Source organism: Pongo abelii, chromosome 18 (assembly GCF_028885655.2).
Source record: "Pongo abelii isolate AG06213 chromosome 18, NHGRI_mPonAbe1-v2.0_pri, whole genome shotgun sequence".
In the NCBI taxonomy this organism is placed as follows: domain Eukaryota; kingdom Metazoa; phylum Chordata; class Mammalia; order Primates; family Hominidae; genus Pongo; species Pongo abelii.
In genome coordinates, this window is record NC_072003.2 from 74011162 (window position 1) to 74032061 (window position 20900).

The 20900-nt window shown below is 52.1% G+C and overlaps 1 protein-coding gene across 2 annotated transcripts in view; it reads right to left on the bottom strand.

Moving 5' to 3' along the window:
- Positions 1-20900, bottom strand: part of FA2H (fatty acid 2-hydroxylase) — a 62971-nt gene that overhangs the window by 22632 nt on the left and 19439 nt on the right. For both annotated transcript variants that reach the window (XM_024233591.3, XM_054534131.1), the window contains exon 2: positions 4310-4402. In XM_024233591.3, coding sequence (XP_024089359.1) covers positions 4310-4402 — 93 coding nt within the window. The remainder of the gene's footprint in view (positions 1-4309; positions 4403-20900) is intronic.

Consider the following 20900-nt stretch of genomic DNA (forward strand, 5'->3'; position numbering starts at 1 on the left):
TATCCCTTAGTACATTCCACCAGATCCTCCAGATAATCCCACACAATAATAAGATGCAGGGTTGCAATCCCAGCACCTTAGGAGGCCAAGGTGGGAGGATCACTGAGGCTGGGAGTTTGAGACCAGCCTGGGCAACATAGCAAGACCCTATCTCTACAAAAAAATTTAAGAAAATTAGCCAGGCATGGTGGTATGCACCTGTAGTCCCAGCTAATTAGGAAGCTGAAGTGGGAGGATGGCTCAAGCCTGGGAGGTTGAGGCTGCAGTGAGTTGCAATCTTGCCACTGTACTCCAGCCTCGGTGACAGAGTGAGACCCTGTCTCTAAAAAAATTAAAAAGATAGAGGGAATAGCTTTCTCCATCATACTGGAACACTGTGTGGCATCTCTTGCCTCCCAGCCTGCCCTGTCCACTGCCCTCCCAGGGTGTCCTCTAAGACCCACGGAAGCAGAGGGCAGTGCTCAGCCCACCTGCCTGCTTTCTGCCTTGGAGTATTTTTTGAGCACCGCTGAGCTCCTCTGAAGAGGGGCCAGGAGCTCTGGGCACGGAGGCAGGCAGAGAGGAGACTTAGGGACCCTAAGCCCAGTACGGACAGCCTTGGGGAGGCCCTTTGGATGTTGGGCCCTCCAGACCCCTACTCTGGCTGGGAGGGATTATAGAGAGAAAGGAGGCCCAAGGGGACCCAAGGCGACTAGGCAGGCAGGGTGCCTGGAGGAGAGCCAGGCCAGTGCCCACGGTGCCAAGGCTGGTCCCCTCTGAGAGTGTGTTGGCCAAAAGGGCCCTTTTTCTGATCCGGATGCTATCTTCCTGAGTTCTCAGTGACTGATCTGGGGGTCCTAAACGGGCAAAACACTATGGCCAACATCAATAGCCTTTCCAGGCCCTGGGGACCCTGGTGTCAGGGTGGTCTGTGTTATGTCAGGCAGGGGGCAGGGACGGGGAGTTTGGGGATGCCTGTTGGATGGGTCTGTCTGTCCCTTGAGGGAAGAGGGTGATCACACCCATTGTCCAGCCCCAGCAGCTGGTTATGCCAGCATCTGGCTTAGCCTGAGGAAGGATGGGGAAGAGGATGTGGCTGGCTTGGGAGACACTGCTGGTATCTGCTCAGCCTGCTCCCTCCCTCTGCCACCCCCTCTCCTACTCACAGGCCTCAGGGTCTTATTCATGGTCAGCTGTCGGGGTGGGAAGGTTCCAGGACCTTGTGGAGGGGAGGGGCCGCTATCTGGGCGGCTAGTGTGCCCAGAGGTGACTTTGGGCGGGAGATTTAAGCTCTTCCTCATCAGTTAAATCAGGATAATTATAATCCTTATCCCTCGTGCTGTCAGCAGGATTAAAGCAGATAACCAATAATACATTTAAAGCGGCTGGCACACAGCGAGGGCTCAGTACAAGAGATGTGAATTCAGGGCTAACTCTGCTGCTGAGCATCTGGGCAGGGAACTTCTGCAAACCCCTCAAATCACACCTGTTCTTGCTGCTTCCCCAAAGAGAGGCTGGTCCCCAGGGTGGAAAGGGTGGAGCGGGCTCCCAAGGGAGGGCTCCAAAAAGGACATGGCAAAGGGGCAAAAAGAGGCTGCTGGACCAGGGGGACAGGTGTGCCCAGGAGCTGAGAGTGGTGGGCAGCTCTGGCCACCTCACCTGGCTGTGTTCTAGAAATAGGGAGGGATGTGGAGGGTGGGAATCCACAACCTGGCTTCTTGTCCCATAAGGAAGCCTGGGCCCTGCCTGGCTGGGTGACTGAAGGGATGATTTAGAAACTGTTCTGGTAAAATTCCACACAGAGCCCGAAAGTAAGACCATCCCTCACCTCTGAGCACAGTGGGGCACCAGGGTTTGCTTCCCGGCCCTTCTTGCTGTCTTTTCAGATCCTTCTAGCTCTGTCCTGGCTCCCCTGGCCTGGTGTCCTCTCATTCTTCCCAGCATGGCCCACTCTGTCCCCACCTTCTAGGGCCAGGGAAACTGGGCCCCGGGAGGCCAGGACTCCAGCCTTTGGCAGCAATCACAGTCCTGAGCTTGGAGGGGAGGCCAGAAGAGTTAACACCAGCAAGCCCTTCTGCCACAGGAGCAGGTGTGCAAACCCACCCCAGGCCTGGGGACCCTTGGCTGAGACAAAGCTGCCACCTTCATGGCCTCTCTCCCAGCTGTTCCATGTCCCAACCCAAAAGACCCACCCCAGCCCCCGCTGCCTGGGTCAGCAACAGAGAGAGGGCTCAGGTTGGAGCGCTGCGGGCTCCCCCAGCCTCTCTGTTCCTGCTAACGGAGCTGGGATTGCCAGTGAGGTGAACGAGACAGCAGCAGCACCCTTTTTTGGAAAGTCAAAAGCGAAAAGAAAAGAAAAAAGCAGAAAAGCACCCTCTGCCCTCCTGGGAAGCCCTGCTCCCTGTGCTGATTTTCTGGGGTGCTGAAGGGGTTCCCATGCACACCCGGGTGGGTGGGGGCTCCGTCCAGAGTGGGCCTCCACATCCTCCCGGGGCCCAGCCCTCGCCCTTCCGTCTCAGCCCAGAGACACAGGAGGAAGGGGAGGAAGAGTGAGTGTGTGGAGAGAGAATGAGAGAGAGGTGGGGAAGGTGAGTCAGGCTGCTTGGAGAGCTGGCCCGGAGCCAGGCAGGGAGCAGGCCATGGGGGAGGAGGGGCCCCTCGTCTCCTTGGGTGTGGTCGTGGTGACAGCATAGGTGACGGTGGCACAGCCCGGGTTAATCCTCCCCTTGCCTCCTGCAGTGATGGGGCCGGGGTCAGCCCTGAACCGCACCTCAGGGAGACTGGGAGGAGCTGGCCACAAAGCTGGCAATGTGGGCTGGACCTCCCGTCCCCAGCCAGCCTCAGACCCCAGCTCCTCCCTCCAGGACAGTTTTGTTCATGTCACTCCACCCTGATGGTTGCCACATTTGTTCAGTCCCGGTCAGCTCTTTTCAGAATTCAAGCCCTGAGCCAAGCTCACAGATGCCTCTCTCTGCAGCTCCTTTCAGTACCATCCACTGGTCACTCAGGACAGGACTCTGAGCCAGGACACACTGTAGCTCACCCTTTGGTCCCCTCATCATTCCCCAAACTCTCCTCATTCCCCTCCGATCTCCCCCTGTTCCAGACTGAGGTCCTGACCCTGCCAGTTCCCAGGGCCCAAGCTGGGGGTTGAGGTTCGGAAACCAGATCCCAGCTCGCCGGCTGCATGGCCGGGCGGCCTTTCTTCCGGCTGGCCTCCATCTTGCCCTGGGTTCTGCACCTCTCAGGAGGGGACGTGGCCTCTCTGGTTGGATCCCGAGGCGTCTGTGCTGTGGGCGGATGGGTTCTCCCAGAGGCGGCTGTGATCTCATGCGACAGGTGGGATCTCCGTGTTCCCAGTGTCAGGGCCAAGGGGGCCCAGCAGACAGTCAGCTTTGTGGGATCCCCACCCCACTCTGCTCGCCTGTGTTCCTTGGGCATGCATCCCATGCTGCCTCCTGGGGTAATAACTCTTTATGGCGGTGGTGGGGAGGGGTTACTGTCCCCTCCACCAGGCTGTGAGCTCTCGCAGGGAGGGGACTGTCCCATTTGTTTCTGTGTCTTTGAGGCCCAGCCGAGGCAGAGGCCATGCAGGGTAGAGGTTTATGGACATGCACATTTGTGTCTGTTCCTAAGCTGGAAGGAAATGGCACCAAGCCCGGCTCCCTCCAGTGACCCCCTCCAGTGACCCCCTCCAGGCAAAGCTGCTTCTCCCCTGCCACTGAGTGACTCCTTTTCCACCGGGACCGCTCAGCTCCTCCAGGGCTCATCTCACCAGTCTATGGGGTCTGCTCAGCCACAGCAAGGCACTGGCCTCTCGATGCCAAAAGAGGCTTATCCTAAGACTGCAGGCATCTCTGACTCCTCCCAAACACGGAGGATGGCTTCAGCGCTGTCTCCTGCCGGACTCAGCAGGCTCCTGTGCCTTGCACTGGCCAATGTCGCTTCCAGATGACTGCAGGTGCCAGGGGCAGCTCTACCTTGTGCCCTGGTCAAAATGGGCATGTCTGGGCCTGCCAACCCTGTCACAGCCCCTTCTCAGCTTCAGGGGTCCTGGTGGGAGAATTGTTCTTCTCTAGGGGTGTCTGGGATCTGGCTCCATGCTGAGACCTTGTCTGCTATTTTTCTGAACTTTCCACCAATGAGGCACCCCCACACCCCTGCCTGAGTTTGCTGTCCCAGGTCACGCCTCTGGGCTGTGGACACCTGCTTCCGCTTCCCCCCTGGGCACACATCATGCCTACTCCCAGCTTTGGATCCACGCACCCTCTTCCTCTCCTCATCCCTGCCAGCCCCCAGTCATCACCCCACTCCATCCTATGCCAGGTACCTTGTCCCAATCCACCACTTTGAACCGTGGTTCCATAGCAGGATCTGTCTTCTGAGTTTCCTCAAGGGCTACAGCCTCGTTCTCCGTGGAGCCCTGGAAAGAGGAGATACGAGAGGATTATATACAGTGGGTGAGGGAAGAGGGCAGAGCCCCAAGCTGCCCCAGAAGAGGCAGCCAGGAGTGGTGAGAGCCCCATGGGTGGGGCAGGGTGGTGGAGACCAAGGACGCTGGGTACTTTTGAAAACAGAGAGACCCTGATGTGAGCATTGTTATTCTCTGTATCTTACATTTCCCTTCAAAAAATAATTTCCAGCCGGGCGTGGTGGCTCACACCTGTAATCCCAGCACTTTGGGAGGCCAAGGTGGGTGGATCACCTGAGGTCAGGAGTTTGAGACCAGCCTGGCCAACATGGTGAAAACCTGTCTCTACTAAAAATACAAAAAAGTTTACCAGGCGTGGTGGTGCGCGCCTGTAATCCCAGCTACTCAGGAGTCTGAGGCAGGAGAATTGCTTGAACCTGGGAGGTAGAGGTTGCAGTGAGCTGAGATCCAGCCTGGCACTCCACCCTGGACGACAGAGCGAGACTCCATCTCAAAATAATAATAATAATAATAATAATAAAATTTCTGCATAAACAAAAGAGGCAGAAAGATCTGGGAGAGGAAGTGAGCCCCAGCAGAGAGACTGCAGGGAAAGAAGCTTGCTTAGTGGGAGCCCTCCGGGAAAGGGGTCCCTGCCAGTCCTCCTTCAGGTCCCGGGAAGGTGCCAAGCAAAGGGAGTCCCAGGGTAGCACCCAGGGCACCTGGTGGAGCTCACAGGGCCACACTGGTGAGTCACAGGCTGTGGCTTCTAGGACCACACACCCACAAGAAAGAAAGGCAGCAGGGAGCGAGGGAGGCTGTCCCTGCGGCAACACCCGAGTGCCAGTCAGCAGCCACACGTGGGGTGGGATTGGCAGAGCAGTGCCCAAGTGGGCTCAAGGTTAAATCGAACTCAAAAGAGGTAAAGTCAGAGGGAAACGGGATGTGCTGGGAAAAGCACACAGCCCCAGCCAGCTCTGACGTCACGCAGGGTGAGGCCAGAGCCAGCAGGCTGGCACGTAAGTGAAACCATGCTGCCCCGTAGGAGGAGCAGAGAGAGCGCTTGCCTTCTCTGTGTCCTTGTGACTGAAGGAAGCCGTGGTGCTGGTGGCCATGGCAGGGAGCTGGAAGCTGGGCATTGGCCGGCGGCCAAGAGGCTACTGTCATGACTTGTACATTTTTGTTTCCACGGACCCAAGAGAACCTGATGGTGACAGTGACTATTTTGGCATTTTATGGGAAAACCCACATGTAACCCAAGTAAAAGTCGGCTTTTGTGGTCCTGTCTTAGTCTGTGTGTCTCAGCATATTTAGTCTGTATCATCAAGCTAATATCTGAATTTTTTTGTTTATTTTTTTGAGACAGATTCTTGCTCTGTCACCCAGGCTGGAGTGCAATGGCCCACGCTACCTCTGTCTTCTGGGCCTAGGCTATCCTCCCGCCTCAGCCTCCCAAGTAGCTGAGACTACAGGTGCACATGACCACACGCAGCTAATTTTTGTATTTTCAATAGAGATGGGGTTTGGCCATGTTGCCCAGACTGGTCTTGAACCCCTGACCTCAGGTGATCCGCCCACCTCGGCCTCCCAAAGTGCTGGGATTACAGGTGTGAACCACTGTGCTGGGCCAACACCTGAATTAAAATATATGTGTGTGTGTGTGTGTGTGTGTGTGTGTGTGTGTGTGTGTGTGTGTATCATGCTGTCTTGAGTACAAAGAAGAGTAGATTTTATAGCACATCATACATGGAAATGCCTTAAATATCCAGTATAAATGTCCTCCCTCTTCCCATGACAGCAGCTCAATAATCCTGTTCCAATTCTGTTTAACCTCAAAATACTCCAGTGGTGTGATAGGTTCCAATAGGCAGGGACCTTGTGGATTTCTGTTTCCTGTTTCTAGACCCACACCTAGCATGGGTCTTGCAAACACCAGATGCTCCACCCACATTTCCCCAGTGGGTCGTGTTTCAATGCTGTGTCTCTGCAAGCAGCCAACATCTTCCAAGACTCCTGCCATGTGGTGGGCCTGGCTGTGGGGGCGAAGCCCTGAAGCTCTGCAGGACTCACACTCCTTGGGGATGTGAAACAAATGGAGTGGGTGCATCTGCCCACCCTGCCACGTGGTGGGGAAATACGGCTGTCTGCCTGAGGGGGTGGGCCAGGACGCAAAACATGCATCTTGCACTCTGGGCTGGATAGGGCAGTGCCCAGATAACAGGATCAACACTCCAACAACCTAGATCATAGATTCTCAGTGCCCTTTGGCCGAGTACATAGGACAGGCATGAGCAGAATGAAAAGTATATAAGACTGGTATGAGATTGCCAGCGTTTTATTTTGCCAAATAAAAATATTTCAAAGGCAGGCATGGTAGCCAATGCTTGCAACCCCAGCACTTTGGGAGGCTGAGGTGGGAGGATTGCTTAAGGTCAGGAGTTCCAGACCAGCCTGGGCAACAAAGCGAGACCCTGTCTCTATCAAAGAAAAAACAAAAAGCCAGGCGTGGTGGTAGTGTGCGCTTGCAGTCCTAGCTACTCAGGAGGCTGAGGGAGGAGGATCATTTGAGCCCAGGAGGTTGAGGCTATGAGTGAGCTATGATTGTGCCACTGCACTCCAGCCTGGGCCACAGAGTAAGACCTTGTCTCAAAAAAAAATTTTTTTTTAATTTACTATCAGTAACATTTCATAAACAAGAGGAAATTTCAATACCAAATATATAGGAAGTACATGTTTTCAGGATAAAAGGCAGTTCTTTCCAAGGAAGGCAGTTGGCAACTTTATACTGACATTTACCAAAAAAGGTTCTATTTTATTATTTTTTAATTATTTTCTTTTTATAGAGATAGGGTCTCATTATGTTGTTCAGTCTGGTCTTGAACTCCTGTGCTCAAGTGATCCTCCTGCCTTTGCCTCCCAAAGTGCTACGATTATTGGTGTGAGCCACCATGCCTGGCCTCTATTTTAAAGTATTTATGAATGCAGAACAATTACAACAACATTCTGTTTTTATGAGCATTAACTGCACATAATTGTTCTTTTGGCTCAAGCTGGTTGATGTGGGGCTCGATGATCTATCTGTAACAGGAAGTAAATCAAACGTTCACCATGTCCTGGTTCTAAGGTTCTACTTCAAAAATTACAAAAATCCTGTTTCTTAGAGAGATGCCGGCTAAATAGAAACAGCACGTTGAAAGCTTCTTCATTCAACTGGAAGTATCCTGAGTGACATGAGGAAACCGGAGGAGTCCCTGCTCTGTGGATTTCTGTCCTGCTCCTGGGAGCCAGGGGGAAGAGCAGTGGGTCACGCCTCAAGCGGCTCCACCCCCAGCACGGAGGGGCCAGGGATTCTCTCTCCAGAATTCCTCTGAATCATGGACCAGTGCCAGTCAAGGGCTGAAAGAGGGGGCACCCTCTCTATGGAGGCTGAGGAAAAGAGGGGCAAAGGGGAAGGGGGTGGGCATGGCCTCTTTCCATCCTTCTCCTTCCTGCTTCTGCTTTAGGGTCCTGGGGCCACCCCAGGGAGCAATGTCAGGACTGATATGCTTCTGGCAAATAAGCCCCAGACTGACTAAATAAGCAAGGTGCTTTCCTGGGTGGCTTCATTGGGACCACACCCCTCCTTGGCAGAAGCCCAGGTTCTTATCACAAGATGGGACACACCTCCAACATGGGAGGAGACTCCAGGAAAAACCAGAGCCAGCGTCACACGGTGTCAGTAGCAGGAATACTCCTAGGTACAGGGACACGTCCTCCGGTGCATTGTTCATTAATCAATTTTCTCAAGTCTAGTTGTGAGATTCTAGGTCTAAAAACCCTCCCTACACACAACTAAGACAAAGACCTTCCTGAAGGTCTCCCATTCCCGCCTGGTGGATGCCAGGACTCCAGGAACTGAGTCCTGCCAGGAGCAGCTGCGCCGCACGCATGCCACACACATTGATCTGGGCCATGTTTTCCAGACTCCCGCCCCGGTGTTTATTTTATAGTTGAGCCAGCTCACCCTTGAATTCCACAGGCAAACACCATCCATGAATCAGGAGTGTGTAGAGGTCATTCCTAGGAATTAGGGTGCAACCCCAGCTTTAAAAGGCTTTTAGAAAGTTTCTTGGAAACTTTCACATTCATTATTTAAAAGGTTCTCCTGGTCCTGGAAGCAAGCCAAAGGGTGGTTTTTAAACACTTTAAAAACCAAAAAGTGCCTCAAATGAAGATATGTGTGCTTTCTTTTTTCCAGTATTTGGAAATTATTCCAGATGATGCCTTTTTTTTTTTTTGAAACAAGGTCTCACTCTGTCACCCAGGCTGGAGGGCAGTGGCATGATCTTGGCTCACTGCAGCCTCAACCTCCTGGGCTCAAGCAATCCTCACACCTCAGCCTCCCAAGTAGCTGGGATGATGGGTGTTCACCATCATGCCCAGCTAATTTTTAATTTTTTTGTAGAAATGGGGTCTTGCTCTGTTGCTCAGGCTGCTCTTGAACTCCCATGTTCAAGCGATCCTCCCACCTCAACCTCCCAAATAGCTGGGACTATAGGTGTGCACCACCATGTCCAGCAAATTTTTTATTTTTTATAGAGACGGGGTCTTGCTATGTTGCCCAGGCTGGTCTCAAACTCCTAAGCTCAAGCGATCTGCTCACCTTAGTCTCCCAGAGTTCTGGGATTACAGGTGTGAACCACCGCGCCTGGCTGGTGGTGCCTTTGAATTGGGGAGGTTTCAGTATTTGGTAAAGGAAGTGAAGAATTTTGAGTTAGACTCACACTGGCTTTCACGGGAGTGATCAGCACAAGTGTTGATGAGTGTGGCTTGACAGGCGGTGTCCAACCCATCTGTGTCAGGTGACAGCTTTCTTGTACCCTGAGGCGAACGAGACTGTCCCAGGGCAACAGTCTGGTGCTGAGGACAGAAGCCCTCATCCCAGTCCCTCCTGGCTTCTCTGCCTTGGGAAGGTGGGAAGGTAGGCAGAAGAGACAGCTTGACACTCTTGTGTTCAGGCCCAGGGCTGCTGAGTGGCAAGGGGGCACCTGGCTCTCCTGATACCGCATTTACCTGTTGATTGTATTCCAAGCTAGCCCGTAAGCACTGTGCGGTAGAGACCCCGCTCAATCTTGCTAACTGCTCACTCCCTAGTCCCCAGCACAGGCTTGGCCCTGCCAATACCTGCTGAGTGATCCAGCTGAGTGATACCTGCTGAGTGAGTCGAGCAGGTGGGTGGCCTGGGTCGACTCTGAGAGCCCCCCCCAACTCCCCGCCCCAGGCCTGGAGAGGCCACCGATGTGTGGGGAGGGCAGGCAGGAAGAGCGCCTTCCACAGCCCATGTCTACTTGGAGAGAGAAGGATGGGCACAAGCAACGGCCGAGGTGCTCTGCCAAGGAGACGGAGTCGGCAGGCACTGCTCATTCCCAGCTGAGAGCCACCGGACGTGCTGGGCAATGGAGGGTAGGGAGGGCACTTCAACCTCCTTATATCCTTCCAGCCACATTCCAAGGCCACACAAGAGAGAAGCCTTTGAGACAGAAGTACCAACCCTCACTGCTCCCAGCACAACGCCAATTCCTGGCTCATCACCAGGCGTTATTTCCTCTCTGGTCAGTCCAAGCCACAAGGACGGTATCGAGTCACTGTCAATGGAATTTTTTTTTTTTGAGACACAGTCTTGCTCTGTAGCCCTGGCTAGAATGCAGTGGCACCATCTTGTCTCACTGCAGCCTCTGCCTCCTCAGTTCAAGCAATTCTCCTGCCTCAGCCTCCTGAGTAGCTGGGACTACAGGCATGCACCACCATGCCTGGCTAATTTCTGGTATTTTTAGCAGAGATGGGGTTTCACCATGTTGCCCAGGCTGGTCTTGAACTCGTGAGCTCAGGCAATCTGCCCACCTCGGCCTCCTTGGGATTACAGGCATGAGCCACAGTGCCTGGCCTGTTACTGCATCTTCGTATCAGGGAGGCTGCAGGGAATGAAGCAGACTACAGTGAAATAGAGGGGCCACACCCTGTTATAAGAGGGCAGCTCTGACTTAGGTCCAAGTCACAGGAGGATGGGGACCAAGGGTTGTCAGACCTTCTGATTTCTTTTCTTCTTTCTTTTTCTTTTCTTTTGACACAGGGTCTTACTCTGTTGCCCAGGCTGGAGTGGAGTGGTGTGATCATGGCTTGCTGCAGCCTTGAACTCCTGGGCTCAATTTTTATTATTATTATTATTTTTTTTTTGGTAGAAAAGGGGGTCTCGCTATGTGGCCCAGGTTAGTCTCAACCTCCTAGCCTCGAACTCCTGGCCTCAGGTGATCCTCTTACCTTGGCTTCCTAAGGTGCTAGGATTACAGGCATAAACCACTGCGCCTGGCCCTGATTTCTATGAAAAGCTGGAAAAATATATTTTTATGTAAAATCTCCAGATTTTAAAATTTGACTTGCATTTAAAACAAATGATGTGGGCCAAACCAACACATATGAATATAAATGTGGCCCTTGGTGTGCCAGTTGGAAACTCCCAGGCAAGCTGCCGGCCTCCTGCTCCCTGGGATGCCCTGTCTACTGAGAAGGATGAGCAGGGACAGACGGGAGCAGGGGTTTTCTTCTCTCTGTCAATTCCCAGAACAGGGAATTCCAATGGGGAGCCTGGGCTATACCTTCACGGGGCAGGCCTTCAGGGCCAGTTGTGCCAAGGCCCAGGTGGGGTCGGGGCAGGCAGGCACCAGAGGGACCAGAGTCCCAGCAAGGTCTGATGAAGGGCAACCTCGGGTGGGGACTGGCTTCTAGAGGAAGCAGCGGGTCAGGGAGCAGAAGTGGGTGTTGGACCTGGTTTTTCCCGGTTCTCCTCCCCTTATGTCTAGAAAGGTGATAAAATTAGCCGGACATGGTGGTTCATGCCTGTTATCCCAGCACTTTGGGAGGCATAGGCAGGTGGATCACCTGAGGTCAGGAGTTTGAAACCAGCCTGGGCAACATGACAAAACCTCATCTCTACTAAAAATACAAAAATTAGCCAGGCATGGTGGCAGGTACCTGTAATCTCAACTACTTGGGAGGCTGAGGCAGGAGAATCGCTTGAACGCAGGAAATGGAGGTTGTAGTGAGCCGAGATCTTGCCACTGCACTCCAGCCTGGGTGACAGAGCGAGACTCCACCTCAAAATAAATAAATAAATAAATAAATAAATAAATAAGAAAGAAAGGAAGAAAAGTGACAAAATCTGTGAGGGGTAAGGAATCACAGTAGAGACTCAGGCCATGCACCAAGGGCATTACCTCCAGGGTCTCGTTTCCCAGTGTAGACGTTGTGGGTTGAGCTATGCCAGTCCTCACAAAGATCTCTATGCTGAAGTTCTAACCCCCAGTGTCTCAGAATGTGACCTTCTTTGGAAACAGGGTCATGGCAGATGTAGTTAAGATGAGATCATTACAGTGGGCCTTATAAAAGGGGTGATTTGGACACAGACACACGCGTGTGAAGATGGAGGGAGAGATGGGAACAATACCTCTCCAAGCCAAGGATTGTCAAGAGCTAGCTGGCAGCCCCCAGCAGCTCAGGGGAGGGCTGGAACGGACTGCCCGTCAACGTCCTCAGAAGGAACCAACCCTGCCAACACCTTGCTCTCAGACTTCTGGCCTCCAGAGCTGTGAGACAATACATTTCTGTTGTTCAACCACCCAGTTTGTGATAGTTTGTTACAGCAGCCTAGAAAGCCTGTAACAAGGCCTGAATCAGTTCATCAGTTTCACCTGGGATCAAGACCGCCACCAAAGGAGAGGGAATCCAACCAAGAGAGGGGACAACCGAGGGAGGCATCTGAGGAGCTGTGGAGCCAGGAGTCTGCCCCTCATCCTATGCTGAGGACGCGGCAGAAACCAGGCTCTTTCAGTCAGCACAGCCTTGCCACCCAGCCCGCAGGGGCAGGCCACACAGATGGCCCTGGGGGGGCAGGCATTCAAATAGGACAGGCATTCAAATAAGTCCTTTCCTAGCCCACTGCTGCCCATCTGCAGCCAGGGGAGGCCTTGTTCCCCTTCTTTAGGGCCTGAGAGGTCACTTCCCAGTTTTCCCTACCTGGAAACGCTGCGCGTGGAGCAGTGAAGCAAACGCCGCCCTCTTTAGTGCAAACTTTGTTCTATTCTGCACTCCCCCCACCCCCCACGTGGCAGCTGGAACAGCCCTGCCATCTCCACCACAAGCACCTTCACTAAGGCGCACATGCGGCGGCGTCTCACTGGGACAGACACAACTCTCCCTGAGAGACTGGCAAGAGGCATTCCATACACGGGGGAAACTGAGGCACAGGCAGCCCGAATGACTTATTCAAGATCTCTCAAATGATTGCTGGAGGGGCGAGGGGAGCACACAGTAGCCCACTCCCAGGGCTGTTCCCGGGAAGGTTCCTCACAGTAGCCTCCTTTCTCCCCTCCTGGAGGACTCTCTGGGAGGTCCCCAAGCCCCCAGCTTCCTCCAGGGTCCCAGACCCTGTCCTCCCTAGAGAGGGTTTGCTTGGACGGCGCACGGGGGAGAGAACAGAGAAGAACAACAGAAAGTCTGCGCTCTGCACACAAACAAACAAATCCACCATAGAGGCAGCTTGAAAGGAGGCAGTGTGCGGCGGGCGGGGGCTGGGGGCGGGGGCGCCGGCATAAAGGCATGTTGTTCGGGAAAGCCGGGGCTGGGCACCGCGGGACGGACAGATGGCCTTTTATCCCATAGCCTGGGTTTTGCCTGAAAACCCTTTTTCTGAAAGGGAATGGTTGCCTCGGGCCTTGGGTCCAGCTGCCCCCACCCCATGGAGGCCCAGGGGGAAGGTGGCGGGTCTAGGTGTCGCAGCGCCCCTGGGTGGCACATGGCCCCTGGCAGCTAGGAAGGGGCAGGCCCCAGAGGGAGATGATGGTGCCAAGGCTGTTCCAAGCCGTATCTGTATCTGCAGCAAGAGTCTTTCTTGGGGAGGAGACTTTTGCATTAACAAGCCCACCTCTGAGGCCCCCAGAGAGCAGTCCCCTTGGAGCTGGTTGTTTTGGTAAAAGCTTTTGGCTGAAATGAAGGCAGCGGATCCGCTTGCTTCCATCTTTAATAAGCTGCCCTCTGCCTTTCTAGATCCAAACCAGGAGTCAGGACCGGCCAGGAGCTGAGCTCTGGATGCCTGTGGTGGCCTAAGAAACCATATCTGGCAAGTGAGAAGCCTCAGAACCCTTGAAGCCCACCCATCCCTCGCCCTCCCCGCAGTCATTGTAAGGCGATGGGCCCTGCAGGCCACCGTCCTGGTATTCATGGGATCAAGAGGAAAGGCGGAAAGAAAACCAGCAGGAAACCTGTGCCTGAGCTGTGACCAGCTCTCCAGCTCAGGTGTGTGGAGAACAAAAAGACAGTCCTGGGCCCTGGGGCGTTAACTCTGTTCACCACGGACCCAGCATTGCTTCTACTCGTGAAGTGAGCTCCCTCTGATGCCATTGCCAGCAACCTCGACACCAGAAGCCGAAGCCAGCACAGGTGGGCAGGCAACCCAGGAGGTGGGAAAAGGGGCCAGTGGTTTGAAAAAATGAAATTACCACTCCCTAGGATACCCCCTGTGGGTTTTCAAGCCACTAACTCCATTCTTTACCAAATGTTGCCACTGACTGTTGGCAGCCACCGGGATCCTCAGCCCTCCAGCCTCTAACCTCGGATTAGGGTAAAGTTTCCAAGAATGCACTGAGTAACGGAGACAAGTGGGTTTTTCCAGTGAATGCCGGACTTGGGGATCTGGAGAGGCCCCCAGGGAAAATCTCCGTGCTGGGAGCACAGCTGGAAGGGGCGCGGCCAGGGCTTGTCAGGGTAAACAAGAGGGGCTTTTGGAGGCTTCCCTTCTGAGTCCTTCCTTACAAAATCCTGCCTCTCGCTGCACGGGTAAAATGGGAGGATCTGAGTTTCAACTCCAATGAGCAGCATCAACTGCTCGCAGGACATGAGTTCCTTAAAATGTGTCCTTTTGCAGACTTGCCGAGACCACTTCTGGACCATAGTCTCTCAAGACTGAGACCTCAAGCCACCTCAAGTAGGTTTACAGGATGTGCTATCCACAAGGAAAATACACGTATGGCACCTAAAATATATTATCTCCTCACTGATCCAACTGGTATAATAAAATAAATTTCAGATCTATTGCATAACACTCCAATCTAAGAATTATCCTGTATTTTGTTATTTTTAAAAGGAGAATCAAGACTATTGATTTACAAACAACCTCATATGCCATTATTCCAGAAATGTGTCTTTTATAATCTAATAATTTAAGAAAGAAAAATATTGTTCTTGCCACTGTTTACAAAATGGCAAATGATTATACTACGAAAAACAATAATAGTCACTGAACTGTTTTATTTAAAAAACCCAAACAACAAAAGCAGCAGCAGCAGCAACACCACCACCCTCCCTCATACCTCCTACTTCTTTTTGCTGATTCAGGCAATTTCCTCTCCCCATGCCTGGCCATGCAGTCTTCTCCCTGTGCAGTTAGGGATGTTTATGCTTAGAAAGATTGGCTGACTTGTCTCAGGTGGCATGGTGTGTTCTAGAAGACAAGTCTATTGGATTCAGGCCTATGTCCTCTTTTTTTTCACTGTGTGTGTGTGTGTGTGTGTGTGTGTGTGTGTTTAAGAGACAAGATCTCGCTCTGTCAGCAGGCTGGAGTGCAGTGGTGCAATCATGGCTCACTGCAACCTCAGCCTCGAGTTCCTGGGCTCAAGCAATCCTTCTACCTCAGCCTCCTGAGTAGTTAGGACTATAGGCACATGCCACAATGGCCGGCTAATCTGTTAATTTTTCTTCAGAGATGAGGTCATGCTATCTTGCCCAGGCTGGTCTCAAACTCCTGGCCTCAGGGGATCCTTCTATCTCAGCCTCCCAAACTTCTGGGATTACAGGCATGAGCTACTGTGCCTGGTCCCACTGTACATTTATTTTTGTTTGTTTTTTGAGACAGAGTCTCACTCTGTCACCCAGGCCGGAGTGTAGTGGCTCAATCTCGGCTCACTGCAACCTCTGCCTCCCGGGTTCAAGCAATTCTCCTACCTCAGCCTCCTGAGTAGCTGGGATTACAGGCATGTACCACCATGCTTGACTGATTTTTTGTATTTTTGGTAGAGATGGGGTTTTACTATGTTGCCCAGGCTGGTCTTGAACTCCTGACCTCAGGTGACTCACCCGCCTTGGCCTCCCAAAGTGCTGGGATTATAGGTTTGAGCCACTGTGCCTGGCCCCATCACACATTTCTTAAATTAGCAAAGTCTACGCAGTGAGTCCTAGAACTCATGACAACCAGTGACGCCTGGTGGATATAGCCTCCATTCTATGTGTTATACTCGTCACCATAATGATGCTTCAGCCCCAGGAAGTGACTTCCTTAAATGACCACAGGGTAAATTGTCTTTCTGGGAGGTCAGTGCCTGCCTGACATGGCCACAGGTAAGGGACATCACTGAATACACATTCTGGTGTGGTCAAGCAGAGAGGGCAAGAAAGAGCCATTTGCGAACGACACACGGACAGCAGCTTCCTAAACAGCACCACCAGATTGGGTGCCATTATCCCACAGAGAAATGCCTATGGTGCTGGGCTGGGCCACAGCTCTAGACCAGCACCACCCGGCAGGATTTTGTCCAATGATGGAAATGTTCTATATGTATGCTGTCTAATATGGCTGGTGGTTCCCACCTTGGACAGCTCAGCTCTGGACTCATATATTCAGTCACTATTCAAAATCTCTACTGTTGTTTCCCTGGCACCTCAAACCTGACCCCAGTGAACTTTGATAGTCCTATCCGAAACATGGGCCCCCACCCCAGTATTAATCATTTCCATAAATCAAATCACCCAGTTGCTCAGGACAAAACCTTGCTGTCATCCTCAACTTCCTTTCCCTCGCTGCTGGCATCCAATGCAGCAGCAAGTTCTAATGGTTCCATGTCCACGACAATTTCAAATTCTCTCCATCCTCACAGTCACCAATCCAGGCCACCCCCATCTGCCAACTGGACAACAGCAATGGCCTCTTAACTCTCTTGCTGCTTCCACTCTTGATGCCCTCCAAGCCCAATCTGCCCTCCACATGGCAGCCAGAGCTATCTGATCAAATGTAGAGCAAATCTGTCAGTCTTCTGCTTAAAATCCTCCAGTGGCTGCCCCTGGTTCTCAGCATAAAATCTAAATCCCTGGCCATGACCCACGAGCCCTACCAAGTCAGGGCTCTTGCCCACCTCCTTCCACTTCAGCCCCCACCACACTCCATCCCTCCCCACACTCCAGCAATGCCAGAGTCTCCTCTTGGTCCTGTTGTGCCTCAGAGCCTTTGCACATGCTGTTCCCTCTGCCTGGAATGTTTCTGACCCAGGGTGTTGGTCCATACGGAATGTTTCTATTCTATTGCAGCACTTGCTGCCACCTGTAATTATCATGTCTGTTTCACTCCTCTGAGGTAAGCCCCATGAGTGTCTCAGCCAGGTGTCTTTTTGTCCCCAGCACCAAGCAGGGTGCCTGGCACAGAGGAAACATTAGCATATTTGTGGCTGAATGGAGGAAGGGATGGTGGGGAGTGGGAGGCAGCCCCGTGAGCCCCCAAGACAAACTGGGGCCTTGGCCAGCCTCACCTTTGGGGACTGTCCTTCCCTGACCAGGGTAAGCGTCCTGGGTATAGTGCTGCACCTGTCCAGATGAAGATGGAGTGAAGGTGGGAGGCCATCACAGATCTCCCTGGCCAGGCCTGGAGGGACGACTCAGAGAGACCAGAATGTCACATTCTCCAGCTCCTCCAGGGGTGCACAGTTCTGCCCAGGAGGGTCCAAGCATGCAGCAGCTCAGGTTCTGAAAACACCCGTCCCTCACCACCTAGCAGAAACCCACCCCTGGTTAGCAGAAGCTGGAGCTGAAGGGACTCCTTGCTCTCCTGTGTGGGTGTGATCCCTGCGTCCTGTTTCACAGCTCTCATATTATGTCACTGTAGCCACACAGAATCCTGTAGGGGAGGCCGGGCATGAGGAAACCACTGCTCAGAGAGGTTGATTAACTTGCCCAAAGTCACACGGCCAGTTAGATACAGAGCCAGAACTAGAGTACAGTCTTAGGCTCCAGATCCTAGACTCCCTCCTCTGTCTCAGAGGGCAACAGCATGGGCTGCCCGGTCAGTGTCCACAGCTCAACTGCTCTGCACCAAACGCCACGCACCACGACAAGAGCTTGAGGATGTGGCTTCTTTAATAACCCCACGAACAGCAGGGCGAGGTGGCTCACGCCTCCCAGCACTTTGGGAGTCCAAGGTGGACGGATCATGAGGTCAGGAGTTCAAGACCAGCCTGGCCAACATAGTGAAACCCCATCTCTACTAAAAATAACTGGATGTGGTGGCACGCACCTGTAATAATTCCAGCTACTTGGGGGGCTGAGACAGGAGAATTGCTTGAACCCGGGAGGTGGAGGTTGCAGTGAGCTAAGATTGCACCTCTGTACTCCAGCCTGGGTGACACAGCGAGACTCCAGCTCAAAATAAATAAATAAATAAATAACCCCATAAGCACTGGCTGCCAAGCCACATCCAGCACCTCCAGTTTCCCCATCTCCATTTTTCTTCTGTCCTTACCCTTCTAGGGCAATGAGTTACAACAAACTTCATGGTGCTCCAGAATCACACAGGGTACTTATGAAAAATACAGATTTCTGAGGTCTTGACTCCAGAGATTTAAATTTTGTAGGTTTGGAGGGTGGCCTTAGAATCTCTTAAAAATATAATCTATGCACATTAATTCTTTAGTTACACACGGATTTTTTTCACTCAAGTGAAGCATCAAACTTTTCACTTGAGTCTTCGACATTGAACTCTCTGTCTTAGAGTCATTTTTCTGCAATAGACCGTAGTTCTCCAATGAGCATTCATATTCACTTTCATCTAGGTTGTTTGAGTGGCAGAAGTTGTTTAATAATAACTGTACTGGGACCAGGCACGGTGGCTCATGCCTGTAATTGCAGCACTTTGGGAGGCCAAGGTGGGTGGATCACTTGAAGTCGGGGGTTCAAGACCAGACTGGCCAATATGGCGAAATCCTGTCTCTACTAAAAATACAAAAACTAGCCAGGTGTGGTGGCACGTGCCTGAAGTCCCAGCTATGTGGGAGGCTGAGGCAGGAGAATTGCTTGAGCCTGGGAGGTGGAGGTTGCAGTGAGCCAAGATTGCGCCACTGCACTCCAGCCTAGGTGACAGAGCGAGACTCCATCTCAAGAACAAAAAACAAAAAACAAAAAAAATGTACTGGGAGGAATAGTGTTCCTCCCCCAATTCCCCCTGCCAACTCATGTCTGCCCAGAGCTTGTGAATGTGACTTTATTTGGAAACAGGATTTTTATTTATTTATTTTTTTTGAGACAGGGTCTGGCTCTGTTACCCAGGCTGGAATGCATTGATGTGATCTCAGCTCACTGAGACCTCTGACTCCTGGGCTCAAGTGATCCTCCCACCTCAGCCTGCTGAGTAGCTGAGACTACAGGTGCATGCCACCACATCCGGGTAATTTTTGTATTTTTTATAGAGACAGGGTCTCCCTATCTTGCCCAGGTTGGTCTCAAACTTCTGGGCTCAAGTGACGCTCCTGCCTCAGCCTCCCAAAGTGCTGGGATTACATGCCTGAGCCACCACACCTGGTCAGAAATAGGATCTTTGATGTAATCAATGTAAGATGAGGTCATGCTGGATTAGGGTGGGTTCTAACTTCAGTATGACTAGCATCCTCCTAAGAGGGGACTTAGGAGACACTGACATAGAGCCACCCATATGGGAAGAACACCCATAAAGATGGAGGCAGGGATGGAAGCGATACAACTACAAGCCAAGAAACACCAAAGGACAGCAGCCCCCCTAGAAGCCCGGAGAGGGGCTTGAAGTGGATTCTTCCTCGCAGCCTCTAGAGGGAACCAACCCTGCTGAAATCTTGATGTCCACTGTCCAGCCTCTAGAAGCGTGAGAGAATACATTTCTGGTTTTTTCTGGGGGGCGGGGGGGTTGGTGGGTGGGGATGGAGTCTTGCTCTGTCACCCAGGCTGGAATGCAGTAATGCCATCTCGGCTCACTGCAACCTCCGCCTCACAGATTTAAATGATTCTCCCACTTCAGCCTCCAGAGTAGCTGGGACTACATGCATGCGCCACCACACCCGGCTAATTTTTGTATTTTTAGTAGAGACGGGGTTTCGCCATGTTGGTCAGGTTGGTCTCAAACTCCCGACCCCAGGTGATCCACCCGCCTCAGCCTCCCAAAGTGCATTTCTGTTGTTTTAAGCCATCCTATGTACGGTGCTTTGTGATGGCCAACATAATATCACTGGAAATGTGATCCTTTGCTGCATATAACCATTCATGTGCTGTTATTTTATTTTTCTACTCATTCTTTAAGAACACATCTGTGAGTGATTTCCACAGGGTAACTACTTAGTATTTCATCCAACATTTTGTTAGGAAAATTTCAAACATACAGCAAACTGGGAGAATCTCACCAGGAGCACCTGCATCCCCTCTAACCTGGATTTCACCATTCACATTCTACTTTTTCTTTCCAAAGCAGTCTTTATAAGGCTTGTGTATACCAGCACTAACTCTTGCAAATGTGAGGTCACCTGCTTAGGAGGCACTATAAAGCTGGTGTTAAATTTATTTGGCTCTTTTCCCCCTACTAAACGTAATTTTCATATAGTTAAAAAAAAAATCAACCGTAAGGGTATAGTTTGACAACGATATGCCTCCTTGCAGCCAATGCCCAAATCAAGATACAGACCAGTTCCATCTCCCCAGAAAGTCCCGGGAATCTATTTTAATATGTTCCTCATGCAATTCTGATGAAAGGAACGAGGAGGAGATGCGGAATACATGTACAGTTCCCTCGGCCAGAGGGAGAGTACAGTTTGAGATTCACGCGGCTTTCCAGGAGAGGTGCCATGTTCCCTCTAGCAAACATGGCTGCCCCCCTGCCGTCCTAGCCTTGGTCATCCACGCACACGTGGAATCCAGCCTGCAGGCCTCCCCTCTAACCACAGGCTGTGAACACAAAGCAGGAAGAACAAGCAGGACCCACCTGAATGCTGAGTTCCAGGACAAGCTGCAGCTACCTGCTCCTTCGACACCCCTCCCCATGCCCGCATCCCCTGGCTAAAATCACTACTATTCCATCACTGCTTGGACAGACAACCACTGTGGGCCACACACATGCTGCCGGGGGCTGCTGCTTGCAAGGGTTTCTCCAAAGTGGCTTCTTATCTGCTCCAGCCACATGACCTCAGGGCCCAGGGCAAGCCCGGCAGTGCTAGCCTTTGAAAGTCAAACTTGACTGTGTTCGCCAAGGCTGGTGACAGGCTCCAGAATCACTCCCACCTCCTGTTCTTTTTCTTTGTCTAGTGGAGCAGAGTCTTGGCTGCAAGGAAACGCAAGGAGGAAAAACACAAATGGCTAAAACCTAATAAAACAGTAGTGATTTCATTGGTATAGAATATAGTCCAAAAACAGACCTAAATAAATA